This window comes from Callithrix jacchus, chromosome 18 (genome assembly GCF_049354715.1).
Source record: "Callithrix jacchus isolate 240 chromosome 18, calJac240_pri, whole genome shotgun sequence".
Lineage (NCBI taxonomy): Eukaryota > Metazoa > Chordata > Mammalia > Primates > Cebidae > Callithrix > Callithrix jacchus.
Window position 1 is genome coordinate 52,916,698 of NC_133519.1, and position 16,816 is coordinate 52,933,513.

The window sequence follows — 16,816 nt, forward strand, 5'->3', positions numbered from 1 at the left end:
CTAGACAGACTTAAAAATAAATTTTCTAGAAAATTCCTGCAGTCAGAAGCCTTCAGACATGTACCACAACTAATAGTTTGTAATAGGAATTTCCAAGGAGAAATAAAAAATGTACACATAATGTCAACATGCTTAGAAAATTACTTTTTTTTTTTTTTTTTTGAGACGAAGTTTCGCTCTTGTTACCCAGTACCCAGGCTGGAGTGCAATGGCGCGATCTCGGCTCACTGCAACCTCCGCCTCCCGGGTTCAGGCAATTCTCCTGCCTCAGCATCATAGCTGGGATTACAGGCACACGCCACCATACCCAGCTAATTTTTTGTATTTTTAGTAGAGATGGGGTTTCGCCATGTTGTCCAGGATGGTCTTGATCTCTTAACCTTGTGATCCACCCGCCTCGGCCTCCCAAAGTGCTGGGATTAACAGGCTTGAGCCACCGCGCCCAGCTGAAAATTACTTTTTATATAATAGTAAAGGTAAAATGATTTTGACCTGTGTATGGGTGATGGGTATGTGTGTGTGTGTATGGGGGTGTGTGTGTGTGTGTGTGTTGAGTTGACCTGTGAGTTAGGTTTGAAGACTTAAAAAACTCTTGAATATAATAAAGTATATCAAAAATGTTTTTAAAAAGATGCTTAGCCTAAGAAAGAAAATCAAAACCATGCTTAACATGAACTTCTTTCCATAGTAGTCACCCCATAAATTCTATGAATTGAAAAAATCAAGGAAGATTATTAGAGAAATGTGCCACAGATTTAGCTAATACATTTTTTAAAAGGAAGCACAAAAGTTCTCTAGGATAGCACTGTCCATATAACAGCCACCAGGTACATCAGGCTATTAAAATTTGAAGTAACTAACCTTAAACAAAGTTAAGAATTTAATTTCTCAATCACACTAGCCACATTTCAAGCACTCAAAGCTGCACATGGCTAGTGGCTGCCATATTAGACAGTGGAGATAATATAAAATGTTCACCATCATAGAAAGTTCTATCTGACAGCACTATTAGTGAAAGGAAAGGAAGATCCAAAATACAGATAGACATGAGGGACTGTTTATCCAAATACAGACAGAAGAAGTTGTTATTTATGGTTGGAAACTGCTATGGACTGAATGATTCTGTCTACTCCGAATTTATATGTTTAAATCCTACCCCGCATTGTGAAGGTACTAGGAGATGAGGCCTCTAGTGGGCCTCATGATAAGGCTAGTCATCATGAAAGGGATTAACATCCATATCAAAGACACCCAAGAGAGGTCTCCCTCACCTGTTCAGCCATGTAAGGATGTTGCAAGAAGACAACCATCTAGGAACCAGGAACTTAGTCCTTACCAGATGCTAAATCTGCTGGCTCCTTGATCCTGAACTTTCCAGCTTCCAAAATTGTTAGCAATACATTTCTGTTGTCTATAATCTACCCAGTCTATGCTATTTTGTTACAGCAACCCAATTTAAGATAGTAACTTTAAGTTACGTGAAAGTTGGTGAATGATAGCCTGGCATGGTTTACGTGGACCATACGTATCTTACAGGCAAACATTCAAATATCATAATGAGCCTAATAATTCTAAGATGTATCAAGTGAATACCTGTCAATCCATGTGACATGCTTTTAAATCTGAGGTTTGAGAGTTACGGATAACTTAGTGGAGGATTATGTTTATTTCTCTTTCACTATAAGTAAACAATTTTAAATGAAAAGAAAAAAAACCCAGAAAGTAAACCACTATATATGTGAAAGCATACCAAATTATAATTTTTATTTTATTTCATTATGTTTAACGTCGTGTTGAAGATAAGGGGCTATTCTAGGGTTTTTACTCCTGCTTTGTCCTTCAATATCTAATTAGACTTGGACAAGTTAAAGTTCCTCATTAGTAAAATGTAGATATTCTGTATCTTATAGGATTGGTGAAACAGACAACATGCATATACCTTTTAATAGTGATTGGCAGTCAGTTGCTGAGAATAGCTGCTTTTCTTATTATATCATCTTAGTAATAGAAGTAATATCATTAAGGATAAAAGATAAAATACAAGGATTAATTTCTTAGGAAGAGTTTAAAGTGAGACTTGTCTGCTGACACCAGTAAAAATGTAACATTAATAATAAAGGAAGAAATATAGAAGGGCAGAGGTCTATCAGCATGAAAGAATAAGCTCCTAATAAATTGTCCTTGTATATGACAACTGTTAAAAAAACTATGAAACATCATACAAAGGCCCTACAAAATGAACTAAAGTAGGCAGAGTTTAGAGGGAGTTAAAACTTGGAGGAAGTATCTTGCATGTTATCATTTCCCCATTTTTGCCGCTGTGACCTGAGGGCAGCCGTGGTTATCACAGCAGCACCAGTTAGCTAAGACTTCACAGCAGCCCTGCCAGAACTAGAGAATGAAGCCTGGAGCAAGCAGGGCCACTGGAGATCGGAAAAGGGAGAGGCAGCAAAGAGAAACCACAAATACTGTGAATAAGTGTAAACATCTTTGGCTGACTTCTGAACCATGAATGCATGGGGAAGCATAAAAACAATGTGAGCTGACATTTTGTGAAGCATTGCCAACCTCAGTGGTGATAAAGTTTGCTTTATTTTGAGTTGAACCAACTTAGCTTCTGCTAAAACAAGAGTGTTAACATTCTTTGGAAGAATACAGGAGTATCCAAGTCTCCACAACATAACACAATATCCAAAATACAATGCTATCTTACTCAATTTCTGAATTTTCAGAAAAATGTGACCTATTTGCATGGCAAACAAACAAAATGATAATCAACAGTTGGTAGCTACTAGACGCTGTGAGATGTTAGAATTAGCAGAGAATGACTTAAAGCTGCTACTGGAACTATAATCATCAATGAAATGAAAAACATTCCTGTAATAAAAAAAGAAAATTTCAGCAGAGTAATAGAAAATAGTTTTAAGTTAAAAAAACTGAAGTTCATGAAAAAACATATTTACTAGAGGGCTTTGAAGTAGATTGGGAATGACAGAAGAAAGAGTCAGTGAACTTGATCATAGATCAATAGAATTTACCCAATTTGAAAAACAAAGAGAAAAGGTAAGGAAAAGGGAACAGAGTTCAGGCACTTGTGTAACAATGTAAAAAGGTCTTACATAATATAATTGAATTCCCAAAAAGAAAACAAAAGAGAAAAAAGGGCAGAAAATGATTTGAAGAAATAGTGACTAGAAACTTTTTAATTTTGTAGAAGACATACATTTATATGTATATATCTTCTTTATTTACATTTATAAACAAAAAGATAACCATGCCTAGCCACATTTTATTCAAACTGTTAAAATTCAAAAATAAAGACAACATCTTGACAGCACCCAAAGAAAGAGTCACATGGCCAAGGACTCTCAGCACAAATCGTAAACCAAAACAACCACGGAAAAAAACAAAAAAACCCCTATAAACAAGAATTGTATATCTAGCAAAAACTCCTTCAAAGAGGAAGGTGAAATAAAGGACTTTTTAAAATAAAGAAATCTAATGAAATTCCAAAATCTACTGATATTAGAATCATACTACAAGAAAAGTTTAAGAAAACTATACAAGCTCAAGAAAAGTGATACCAGGGAAAAAGAATTTCAGAAATCAAAGAAGCATTAAATGAAATGTTTAATGTTTGAATGACTGTAAAAAAAACCTATTTTATCTTAATTTCTGTAAAATATATCATCTGAATAGAGCAAAGGTTACATTATTGTTTAGTGTGGTTTCTAATCTATGGATATATTATATCTAATGACTATAACATAAAGGACAGTAGGAAAGGCATAAATGCAAGTTTCCAATTTTAACAAGTGGTATAACAATGCCATGAAGTTGACTAAGAGGGAGTAAGGATGTATATTATAGATATTAGAGCACTTAAAAATATTCAAAAGGCAAATCTAAAAAGAAAATAGATATATTAAATTCAATGCTATACAAAATCAAATAATAAAAAATGTGGGAAAGGAAAAACAGACAAAAATCAGAGGGAACCAACAGAAAACAATTTAGCTAGAGCTATATCTAACCATATTATGACATTAAACACTAATGGACTAAACATATTAAAACACAAAAATGTGGATAGCAAGAAAACTCAATTAAAACTTGGCAAAAGATTTAAACAGACATCTGATCAAAGAACATATAGATTAGAGGAATGAAAGGATACTCAACACATGTCATTAGAAAGTTGCAAAATAAAACAATAAAACACAACTAAACACTTTTCATAAGAGCCAAAATCTAAAATGCTGAAAACACCAAATGCTACAGAGGATATAGATCAACAAGAAGTTGCATTCATTGCTGGGCGGGTAGGGGGAATGCAAAATGGCACATCGATTTTGGAATACAGTTGGATAATTTCTAACAAAACTAAGTATACCCTTACCAAATAATCCAGCAATTGGGCTCCTTAGTATTTACCTAAATGAATAGAAAATGTAGGTCCGCACAAAAACTTTCACATTCATGCTTAAAACAACTTAATTTATAATTGCAAACACTTGGAAATAATCAAGATGTACTTCAATAGATGAATGGATAAACCGTGCTACATCCATACAAGGAAATATTTCACAATGCAAAGAAATGAGCTACCAAATGAAGAAAACATGCAAAACCTTAAATGCATATTGCTAAGTGAAAAAAAAAACAATGTGAAAAGGCCTCATACTCCATGATTCCAACTATGTGTCATTGTAGAAATGCAAAATTATGGAGACAGTACAGAGGTCACTGGTTGCCAGGTTAGGGAAAAGGGAAGACAGAGGATGTATAGGCAAGGCAGAGAATATTTTTAAGACCCTAAAACTATTCCTTATGATATAGTAATAGTGAATCCATGTCATATTACATTTGTCAAAACCCATAGAATGTACAACACAAAGAGTGAACCCTAATGTAAACTATGGACTTTAGGTAAATAATTGATCAATATTGGTTAATCAGTTTTAACAAATGTACCACAATAATGGAAGATGTTAAAAATGGGGGTGAGATACGGACATTCTCTATATTTTTTTGTTTCATTTTCTCTGTAAACCTAAAATGGCTTAACAATAACAACAACATAAAAAGTCTAGCTAATTAAAAAAATGAGAAAAGAATAAGCTGCACAGTCACAAACCTTGGGTTCTAATCTTCACTTCAGAGCTTAAAAAAATGCATGAGCAAAGGAAAGTCAGTATGAATCTGATTCTTACTACAGAAGTTTTGGTTATTGTATGATGGATGTGTACCGCTTGCTTTTCTTCTTTATCTTAATTCTTGGCAAAAGTTGACTTGTAGACCACTGGCTCCCTAAAATATTCTCCTGTGGCTTCTCTGACACCATGCCCTTGGTTAATCCTTTGACATTCTTATCCTCAACTGAACTCATCTTGCTACTGGTAGTCCTTCCTTTTCCCAAAGGAAAATACAACCAGATGCCAAATTATCAGCTTCTTCACCTCAGCTTACATTAGTGAGTTCTCGAATCTTGTTGAATATGCCTCTAAATATTGCTTTAATAGGTTCCACTTCTCTCCAGCAACAGTGCCACAACCTGATCTAGAAACTTGTCACTTCTGGCTTGGAATGAGGGCAACAGCCCCCCAGTCAGCAAATCTATCTCAGCTTTAAAACATTTTTTTCACTAATTCTGTAATCTTATCAGATGTAGTTTTTTCCAGCTAAAATTCACATTATTGTACTTGGCTACTTAAAATACTATAGTGCTTTCATTTATTTTAGCATCAAGTTCAAAATTCTTAACAAGGTTTACAACAACCTTTATTAAACTCTTCCCAAACTATTTTCTCATCCTTCGCTTTCTTCGCTCTCGCAATAATGCACATTCTCCACTCAGATAATCAGTACTCTGACATTGAACCATTTGCCCAAAACATTCTTTACTGGTTCACCCCTACCCGTGCCTCTCTCACTCCTGTTAAAAAGTCACTTATCTAGGAAGTCTTTCCTTCTGACGGCTGGTAAACTGGGATAGATATCCATGATACTTGATCCCAAATATTCTGTATACAATTAACCCCATCTGATTTTTAGCATTTTTAAAAGTTTGTCCTCAGTAAACTGTAAGCTCTATGAAGGCAAGGGCCATGTCTACATTTTGCTCACCCTAGCTTATCCCCAGAACCTAGCATTCATTTGTATATCACAGATGAATAAGTAAAACAATATTTATTTCATAGAGATAGTATGAGTATTAAATATGATAATAAAAGAGAATTAGGCATATAGAAAGCATTTAGTAAATATTTCAGTTCAATGGATGAATACCTTGGATAAAGAAACTTATCCTAATGGTCCAGAAATCTTCCTGGTTTTATACATAATTTATGCCCTCAAAAAACAGAACAACGCCGGGCACAGTGGCTCACCTCTCAAATCCCAGCACTTTGGGAGGCCGAGGCGGGCGGATCACAAGGTCAAGAGATCAAGACCATCCTGATCAACACGGTGAAACCTTGTCTCTACTAAAATATACAAAAAAATTAGACGGGCGTGGTGGCACACGCCTGTGGTCCCAGCTACTCCGGAGGTTGAGGCAGAAGAACTGACTGAACCTGGGAGACAGAGGTTGTAGTGAGCCAGGATCACATCACTGCACTCCAGCCTGGTGACAGAGCAAGACTCCATCTCAAAAAAAAAAAAAAAATCAGAATGAACATCAATAAATCTAAGTAGTATATCATTAAGTGAGGAAAAAGGAAAAGAGCTGTATAACAAGGCATAGAAATGATATGAGAAATGGAAAAGAAATATTTTCCTAATACAGATAATAAAACTAGCACAGAAACAAGATTTTAGTTCATTTTTTCTAAAAGCAGAGGACAAGATTAATTTTTTTTAACTTTTATTGGGGACAAATTCATGCTTAAGTAAAATGCTCCATACTTCTAACCATAGAGTAAAATATTTATTGTGACAATCTTAGAATAAAGATGCTGTAGTAATAAAGGTAAGTAACTTGGGACATTATCACATCATCTAGGTGTCTATTGCTACTGTGAAACAGAACTTTTAACCCAAAGCCAGTTTGCCTAATAATTAAATTAGTAAAGACTGTCTCCATAAAATTCAACTTAATAACTTATATTATTTAAGAAGTATTTGCTGTTGTTTGAAGGACTTACAATAAATCACATACCTATGGCAAGAATTATTTTACTGAAAACCAAATAACCCATGAAAGAACTCAGACATTTTAGATGAAATTTTATACAGAAATATTAACCACTATATCCACAAATTTATAATTTTTATTAGCTTCTCAAATGGAGTATGTAACCTAAAAGTGGCAAAACATTGGTTTGATCAAAGGTATCACATTCAATTTTTAATTTAGCAGCACTTGAAAACTGACATATTGACTCTGCATACTTTGAGTATATCTTGCTAACTTATTCACTGGGCACTTTATTTTTTAAGATTAGTAGTTAATAAAGTGATGTTGAATCGTAAAACTTAAAATAACACTTGTAGATAGATTTGCCCAAAATTTATGTGTTGTTGAGCAAACTAGTCATAATCACTTATATAATAAAGAGCTAAAAAAGCCTAATGGCAATCTGGAGAACAAACACATCTTGAAAACATCCAAATGTATTGTTGTAAAACAATTATTCCAAATGTAATCATTGCCCAGAGAACAATGAAGGCTTCACAGTAGACTGGACTCAAAAGCACCTTGAGGTCAGGGTCTATTTTGTTCAAAATTAGAACGTCCAGGTGTAATATGTAGACTGATAAAAAGTATAAGGTTAGATTACATACACGTATATCTGATAATATCAAAAACTGAACGTAATTCTATACAGAGGATTCAAAGTATCGATTATCTATAACTAACTGTGTATCTGGGACTGAAACATGACCTTGGGTTCTAGTTTTAGGGAAAAAAGTCCTTGCTTTTTAATGACCTCTCAGGGACTGTAATCCTCTTTCTATTCCCACTCTTGTGGCTGAAAATGTGGCACTTCTTATAGATATTTAATGATAAAAACCTGCTTGCCTGTTGGAATCTCCAGATATATTATCAAAATCTTATCAGAAATTTTAGGACTGAGCAGCAAAGTAGCTAAACTCATTTTGTACTCTTTCTGAAAGCTGCAACACTGTATTATTTCCTAGGGCTTGCTCTGAGTTGGAGTAATTCATCCAGAACTATACAATCCTTAAATTGTATGTTTTACTTACTTAAGTCCTCTCCCAGGTTGTGAAGGAAACCTCCCTCAACACCAAATGCAATTCCAAATCTTAATCGTCTTGAATTTTTCCTGATCTATTTAATCTGTTTAACATAGTCATGACCACAATATCCAAAACCCTCTTGAAACTCACTGGTATACAGATGTCAAATGAATAATAAAGTGATTCATAAAGAGGTCAGGTTATCTTGACTGCATGTAACTGAAGTCCAGTGATGTACATCTGGCCAAAATTTACCAAAAATATTTCTGGGCGTATTAAAAACTCCGTTATATTAGGGATCTCAAGGTATCATGTTTTCAAGTTTAAAACTCTTCTGATTTTTGTGAGTCGTAAGGAAAAATCTTTTTGAGAACAAGTCACTAACCACTGGGTTGACTAAAGAGCAAAATAGAATTGCCAAATATCCCCAAAGAACCTAAGGCACATTTCATTAGGGAATGACATAGTACAGATGATTATGTGCTTAAGGATTTCAATGCCTAAAATGGATTCTTAAAACAAAACATAGTTGAAAAAAAAAGTAAAAAGCTTCCATAACAAACATTTTATTTCAGCTCTTTTCTAATGGTGTCTGAAGGGGACATGAAGGGAAATGACCGTCTGAGTGTTCCGTGATTGTTTGCTTTCTTCTCTAAGATACCGTATGTTCAAAAATGCATGTAATAATCAAGAATAAATATGTCTCTGACATTTAAGAGGAAAGTCAGCAGGCTAAGCTGGGAATAAAAACAATTTTTTTCTGAAAATTAAAACTTAAAGCTTTGGGAGTCAAATTCCTAAGATGCCTCAAAGTTTCTCCCCTCAGCGTGAATAAACATTAGACAGGTTTCCTCCTGACTGTAGGCCCCTGACCTCTCTTTACTTAGAACATTTATTTTAGAAAATTTTCCATTATAAATTCTTTCTCTGCCCCTTTGGGATGTGAACCTTCCCTCTACCACTTGCCAGTGTTTCTCAAGGGCCTGGAGCCTCCCTCTGCCCTGATAATGTCAACAGTTATTTCACTAAGCAAATGGAAACAGTAAAAAAATTCCACTTCCACAAGCCCTCTTCACTACATGTGGCCACAAACATTCATTCATCTCTATCTATATATACTGTTTTCCCTTTTGTTAAAATGAATGAAGGTTTTACACCTATATCCAAGAAAAACCTTCCACCCCTGCACAAGATCACATCTTATTTGTGCATTTTCTAATTTTCCTCTCATGATCAATTTTGCCGTCTCTGGTAGATACGCGTATTTAATTGCCAAATTTTTTTCCCACTGAAAAACAGAAGGAAACAAAGCTTTCACTGATCAAACATTACCCATCAGTTACTGCCTGATTTCATTGCGCTCATATAGAGAAAACACAAAGTCCATAATTGTTACCTCAAATTCCTCTGTGCTAATATAAAAACTTAAAGACATAAATTCTCTTCAGACACTGGTATAGATGAATTTCATACAATTTACTGTGTTGCATTTTCATCATAACTCTTCTTATTTTATCTTTTACCCATGGATTTCTTAGGGATATTTTATTTCCAAATATTTGGGTATTTTTCACCTGTGATTTTATTATTGATGTCTAATTTAATTCAATTATAGTCAGAGAATATATTCTGTAGGTTTTTCATTCTCCGCCATATCTTTTCTGGCCCAGAATATGATGTATCTCTGTGAATGTTTCATTATGTGCTTGAAAACTGCACTTCTGTTTTTTAGTGTAATATTCCATATGTCAATTAGACCAACCTGGTGATAGTATGTTCAAGCTTGTTGTAAATCTACTGATTCCCTGCATTTTTATATTGATTGCTAAGACAGAAGTGTTAAAAATTATGTGACTAACTGTAGCTTTTTACTCCTCCTTCTAGTTATGCCATTTTATACCTCATGTATTTTTAGGGTTTTTGTTTTTTTTTTTTTATAAAGCACACACACATTTAGGAGTGTTTTTTTTTTCAATGCATTGATCCTTACTCAATACAAACTATTCCACTTCATCTTTGGTAGGAGAGCTTGTCCATAAAATTTTCTTTGCGTAATACAGCTACTTCTGCTGATGTATGATTAGTATTTGTGCAGTGCATCGTTTCCATCCTCTTATTTTTCTATTTATCCCATCTATTCTTTGTTCTCATTTCCTGCCTTCTTTTACATTAAGTACATTTAGTGTTCCATTTAATAATCTAGTTTTTAAAAATATTTATTAAAGGTCACCCCAAGGTTTAAAACATATACCAGGTATTTATTACACCCATCTTTCAAATAATACATAAAGAATCTCACTACAGTGTATTATGGTTTTTTTAGTCATTATGCTAGAATCCATTCATTTTACTTATATTTGTTATAAATCTCACAATAATTGTCATTATTTTTGTTTTAAACAAAAATAACATTATATTTAAAGTTATATATATGTACCAACATATTCATATTTTTAACTGTCATAAACATCATTTCTATTTGTTAAAGAACTTTCTTCATTTTTTTTATATCTAGGTCTGTTGGCAGTATAAACCAAATTTCCTTTATCTATTCATCTGTTGAGGGACACTGGTTTATTTTGACTTCTTGGCTATTGTGAATATTACTGCAATGAACACAGGAGTAAAAACAGCTCTTTGGCATGTTGATTTCAATTCCTTTCAATATATTACAGGAAATGTGATTTCTGGGTCATATGGTAGTTCTATATTAGGTTTTTGAAAAACCACCATATTGTTTTCATCGCTGCTTCACGATTTTATATATCTACAAACAGTGCACAGGTTTTGAATTTCTCCACATCAATATCAGCTCTTTTTATCTTGATATAAAGTGATATCTCATTGCAGTTTTGATTTGCATTTCCCTAATAATTAAAGACGTTGATCACCTGTTCAAACATGGTACTTGTTGGCCACCTATATGTCTTCCTTGAAGAAATTTCCATTCAAGTCATTTGCCTATTTTTTAATCAGTGTGTGTGTGTGTGTGTGTGTGCGCGCGCGCGCGTGTGTCTACGTGTGTGTGTTTGGTTTTGTTTTTTGCAATTAAGCTACAGAAGTTCCTTATATAGTTTTGAAATTAATCCCTTATTAGATTTGCAAATTCTAATAAGGGATTAATTCAAATCCCTTATTAGATTGCAAATTTTACATTTTTCTATGCATAAGTGTTAAGTTTTCGTTTTTTAGTTTTATATAATACTACTTGTCTATTTTTTATTTTGTTGCTGTGTTTGGTGTTTTAACCAAGAAATCAATGCCAAGATCAATGTCAATCTTTTCCTCTGTTTCAATTTTACCATTTCAGATATAAGTTAAAGTTTTTATTTAAGTTGATTTTTGTGTATGATGCAAGGATCCCAATGTCTTTTCTTTCTTTCCTTCCTTCCTTTCCTTTTGTCTCTTTCTTCCTTCTCTCCTTTCCCTGCTCTTTTCCTATCCCTTCCCTTTCCTCCCTCCCTCCCTCAACCAACTCTCCCTGCCTTCCTTCCTTCTTCCTTCCCTTTTTTCCCTTTTGTTGAAGAGACTATCCTTTCCATATTGTGTATTCTTGTGACAACCTTGTCAATGATCTGTTGACTATATATGTCTGGGTTTATTTTTAGACTCTTTATTAGTCTATATGCATGTATTTAGGCTGGCACCATATGGTTGTAATAACTATAGCTTTAAAGTATATTTTAAATCACAAAGTGTGATACCTCCTGCTTTATTCTTTGTTCTTGGAACTGCTTTGGCTATTCTGGATCTTTTGTGGCACTATATGAATTTCAGGATTGTTTTTAACTATTCCTGTTTAAAAAAATGGCCAGTGAGATTCTGATGGAAATAGTGAACCCTATGATTTTTGTATTACTCCTAGTTCTTACAATGCTACTGAACACCACTGGAAAATGATTAAATGTCACTCACAAGGAAAAGAAGATAACTTAACATTAGATATAACTAGACTGAAAAAGCAAATTTTTGAGGCATCTCAGGCTCACCTTAGTTTGTTTCCTGGCATAGATGTTCTTGCTGGAGTTGCTAACAGCCTCTCCAACATTAACCCACTAAAATGGATAAAAACTCTCTGTAAATCAACCATTGCAAACTTTGTGTTGGTTTGTTTCTGTTTATGCTGTTTGTTCTTAGTCTGCAGATGCTGGAGCCGACTTTGGAGAGACCCAACACCACAAACAAATGATGACAGCAATGGCAGTTTTAGATAAAAATAAAGGGGGAAATGTTGGGAAAAGCAGCAAAAGAGAAAGGACTTACAGAGTGCCTCCATAAGTTGGTTATGAGTAACATATAAACAAGGAACAACAAACTGCAGAAGGCCGCAGGAGGCCTCTGAGGAGGAAGGCCTCTCCATGCCTCATGTTCTGGTGCAGGGTGACCTCGGCTCTGTTACCATAAACATTGTGCTCAAGGATGTAAAACCCCTTTGTAGCACTATGATGTAGCCAGACTCTCAGGCTCCTTGTAAAGCCTACATTCTATCAGCTGTACATAGACAATAAGCTAAAGATAACCACATGTTCCTGTTTTGTGAAACTCCCAAACCACCCACTGTTATCAATCCTTTCCGGCTCACGGATTCATCCATTATCACTCCACCCCTACAGATCAAACTGATTATAATCAATAAATAGTATGGATGATCAGAGCTCGGGGCCTTCACTGACTCCTCCAGAGTAATAAGTGATGGCCCGCTGGTCCCACTATCTCTCTTAATCTGTCTTTTTCTCATTCCTTTGTTGCCACCAAACTGGGGGTACCCATGGGTGATACAGGGCTGGCTCCCTACATTCTGGTGCCCAAGGTAGGGCTCATGGATCCCTGTGTTCTGACACCCAATGTGTGGGGCTCATGGATTCCCTACACATAGCTTATTCAGTGACGTTTTCATTAGCAACAGATAATCAACACTTACAATTACATAAGTCAACCAATTATAGAAACACTTGATTATTTTCAGTTCAAATTCATTTCTTCAATAAACATGTTTGGACTACCTATTTTGTTGAACCTATTAAGAAACGATTAAAGTAGTGCTTAAATGAACTGATGAGGGTCTGGTCTGAATTAAGGTAGTAATTGTAGAGAAACCTGGAAGCAGAAACTTTTTTTCAAATATATATTTCAAAAAAAATTTATAAGTTTTTCAATCATTTTTTGGTCTAACCCCTTTTATTAGTTTTCTAGGGCTGCCAAACAAAATACCACAACCTAGATGACTTAAACAACAGAATTTTATTGTCTCACAGTTCTACAGACTGGAAATTGGAAATCAAGGTGTTGGCAGGGTTGGGTCTCCTTGAGAGCTGTGAGGGAAAGATCTGTTCCAGACCTCTTTCCTTGGTATATATATTGCTGTCTTCATGTTTACATGGTGTTCTCCCTGTATATATGTCTGCCTCCAAATTTTCTAGTCATATTGGATTAGTGCCTATCCTAACGGCCTCATTATAAATTTATTACTTCTTTCAAGACCTTATCACCATGTAAGTTCACATGCTGAGTTACTAAGGGTTGGGACTTCAACATGTGAACTTTGTAGGGCCACAATTCAGCTCATAGCAGCCCACTCCAAATGAAAGATGAGAAAATCAGTTTAGACACTTCAGAAAAGATAAGTAATTTAGATAAATTAGAGTGGGGACAAAACAGAGCCTGCCACATTCAGGATTTAAGAGTCGTAAATTAATGCAAAAGAGCATGCCTATATCCAGAAAAGGATAGACATATACCTGAAAGACCTATGCATATTTTGCCTTTTCCCCAGTCTCTTTAGAAATCACCAACTGTTGTCATTTGTCCACACACCACAGGTATAACTAGAGATGGAGTCATTGGCTTAGAAACACTGGAGGTAGTAAAATTTACACAAAATAATGAAGCATTTTTTAAAATGATAAACAAAATTAAATATAGTTTATACCATTTAATTTTGTTTATACTAACATTTGACTTATAAAATTGAATTTAGTTGTAAGTTTAATAGAACTGTGGACCTGAAAATTACATCATAAATATCATATAAGCCAAAGGTTACCAAAGTGAAATGTGTTTCAGAATTACCGGGGAGCTTTTAAAAATATAGATTCTTAATTCCCACCCAAATATCTTGAATATAAGGTTCTCAAATGCATATTTTTAAGAAACTCTCCACTTGGTTCTAATGCCTGATCCATCTGTTTTGTCTTAACTTTGAAAAAACTGAGGCCACTTTAACAAAATTACATCTCATAAGACATATTTAATTTAAAAAATGGTCTAGTTCTGTTTCTATGTGATTCATTTTGCTCAATAGATTATGAGAGAATTTGTAGAAACTATCTGAAAAAACATTTTTGTTAATACAATGATTCAACAGTTCTTATGGAAAAGATAGCTCAGTAATATTTGTTTCCTTTAGTAAAACTTTAAGGTCACCAATACTTAATGTCGGTGGATTTTTAAAAATTCAGATTTAAAAAAAATCTTCTAAAATGGAAAGTAGAACTTACTAAAAGAGATTTTAGAAACTTACAGATGATGTCCTATCCACTTCACAACGGCTACTGAGAATAAAACAGGCCTCAGCATCATCCATCCTAAATACAGACAGAAAAAACAGAATAATCACACACTGAAGTATCTACATGTTTTCTGAAAAACAGAATTTTACTTTTTAGTTCATATATTGCAAAAAATGTACATGAAGACAATGTGTATCCATAAGCTTAAATCAAAGTTGAATTTCTAGCAGATCATGACTATATTTGATTCTGAACAAAAAGAAAATCTATTATTGGGTTGTCTATTATAATTTAATGGTCCCTGAGAAAAGTTAAAAAAAAAGCCATACTTTATTCCTTTTTATGATTAAGTGTATTTTTATATGCATACTTTGAGTCAATTAACGGGATATATTGGTCTTTATTTTATGATTAATTGAATTTTAACTGTAATGTCAGAATCAAACTAAGAGGGATGGAATAGAGTTGCTCAGGATTCCTAAGTCAAACTGTACTCTGTATTTATACTTCCTGAAGATCATTCATTATCTTGTTGCAACCCCCTTCCCCTCATGCTAGGGTTCAATATTTCTTAAGTTTAGTGGTAAAGACACAGTATATTTTAGTGTTTGATACATGATGTTCTAAAAGTACAAGAATGTTTACTTTCAAAAAGAGGAATGAGTTATCTCTGTGGTTCACCGTGATAAAGTAAATCTTTTAAAAAAAAATGTTTTCTATGGAGAGGAAATATAAAAGTCTTTGAAATAAGACCAAGCCAAACAGTTCTGGGAAATGTTGCGCCATGGTTATTAAGATAATATGAGTGTTGGATAACTTTTTCTAACCACCGTTTTCAACAAAGCAATTCAAAACTCATGCAACTAACCTTTGAAACTTGTTTGGAGAATACTACTCCATGCTCTATGAATGAGAAATTGCACTGAAAAATGTGTTAGTTTATATTAAATGCTAAATCTTTTATATGAAGTTAAGACTGAAAATGAACATAAAAATGGATACCGTGTCACTCTAATTTATTTATTTTTATTTTTTATTTTTTTGAGATGGAGTTTTGCTCTTGTTACCCAGGCTGGAGTGCAATGGCGCGATCTCGACTCACCGTAATCTCCGCCTCCTGGGTTCAGGCAATTCTCCTGCCTCAGCCTCCTGAGTAGCTGGGATTACAGGCACGCGCCACCATGCCCAGCTAATTTTTTGTATTTTTAGTACAGACAGGGTTTCACCATGTTGACCAGGATGGTCTGGATCTGTTGACCTCGTGATCCACCCGCCTCGGCCTCCCAAAGTGCTGGGATTACAGGCTTGAGCCACCGTACCCAGCCCACTCTAATTTATTTTTTACAATAGCTTTTTGAGTATGGCCAGCCAGCTACCTATCTCTTTCCTTCATTCCTTTCTCTTTTCTTTTATTCCTATGGAGGAATTCTTGAAAATGTGATAGTTTTTACTAACAAATAATTTTAAAACTATTGGTAATAAATTAGTTATGTTAATCCTAAATATTATATAGGTTAGATAGTAATAGCTAATACCATTAACACAGATAAATTTATTAGAAAGCCTCCACTTATTACACAGTCATATTGAACATATTAATATTATTCATGCTTACTGTGTGAAGAACATAACTGTTTTACAATAAATTAAGCATACTGATTATCTACACAGATGAATACAATGATCTAGATTATAGTAGTATCTAAGTGTCCATTTTTCTAGCACACCCAAATAATGAGTATAGACAGCAAACAGTAAACCTCTAAAGCCAGGGTTTACCTGAGGTGCTGGGAAAAGCTGATGACTTACAGAATGTCACAAGTAGAATGACCACAAATATAAAGTATTGAATACACCAAAAAGATGAATATACTCACAAAGAAATGTATCTTTTCAATTTTATCCTGCAGTTTCTAGTGATGTTTTTGTTTCAGAAATTAAATTGTTAAAAAAAAAAGCTGCATTAAACTGACTTTATTATATATAAATCAAAAGTAACATCAGAGTTCCTGACTAGGCCTCTAGTCATCATTTGAAGGATTACGCAGCAAAAAGAAGTTCAAAAGTCTGTCTTACAAAACAGTTAACTTTTCTTCTGTTCGTTT

At 34.2% G+C, this 16,816-nt stretch overlaps 1 protein-coding gene across 20 annotated transcripts in view; it reads right to left on the reverse strand.

Moving 5' to 3' along the window:
* Window positions 1-16,816, reverse strand: part of KCNT2 (potassium sodium-activated channel subfamily T member 2) — a 430,036-nt gene that overhangs the window by 165,416 nt on the left and 247,804 nt on the right. For all 20 annotated transcript variants that reach the window (XM_078355173.1, XM_078355170.1, XM_078355168.1 and 17 more), the window contains exon 12: window positions 14,723-14,786. In XM_078355173.1, the coding sequence (XP_078211299.1) occupies window positions 14,723-14,786 (64 nt within the window). The remainder of the gene's footprint in view (window positions 1-14,722; window positions 14,787-16,816) is intronic.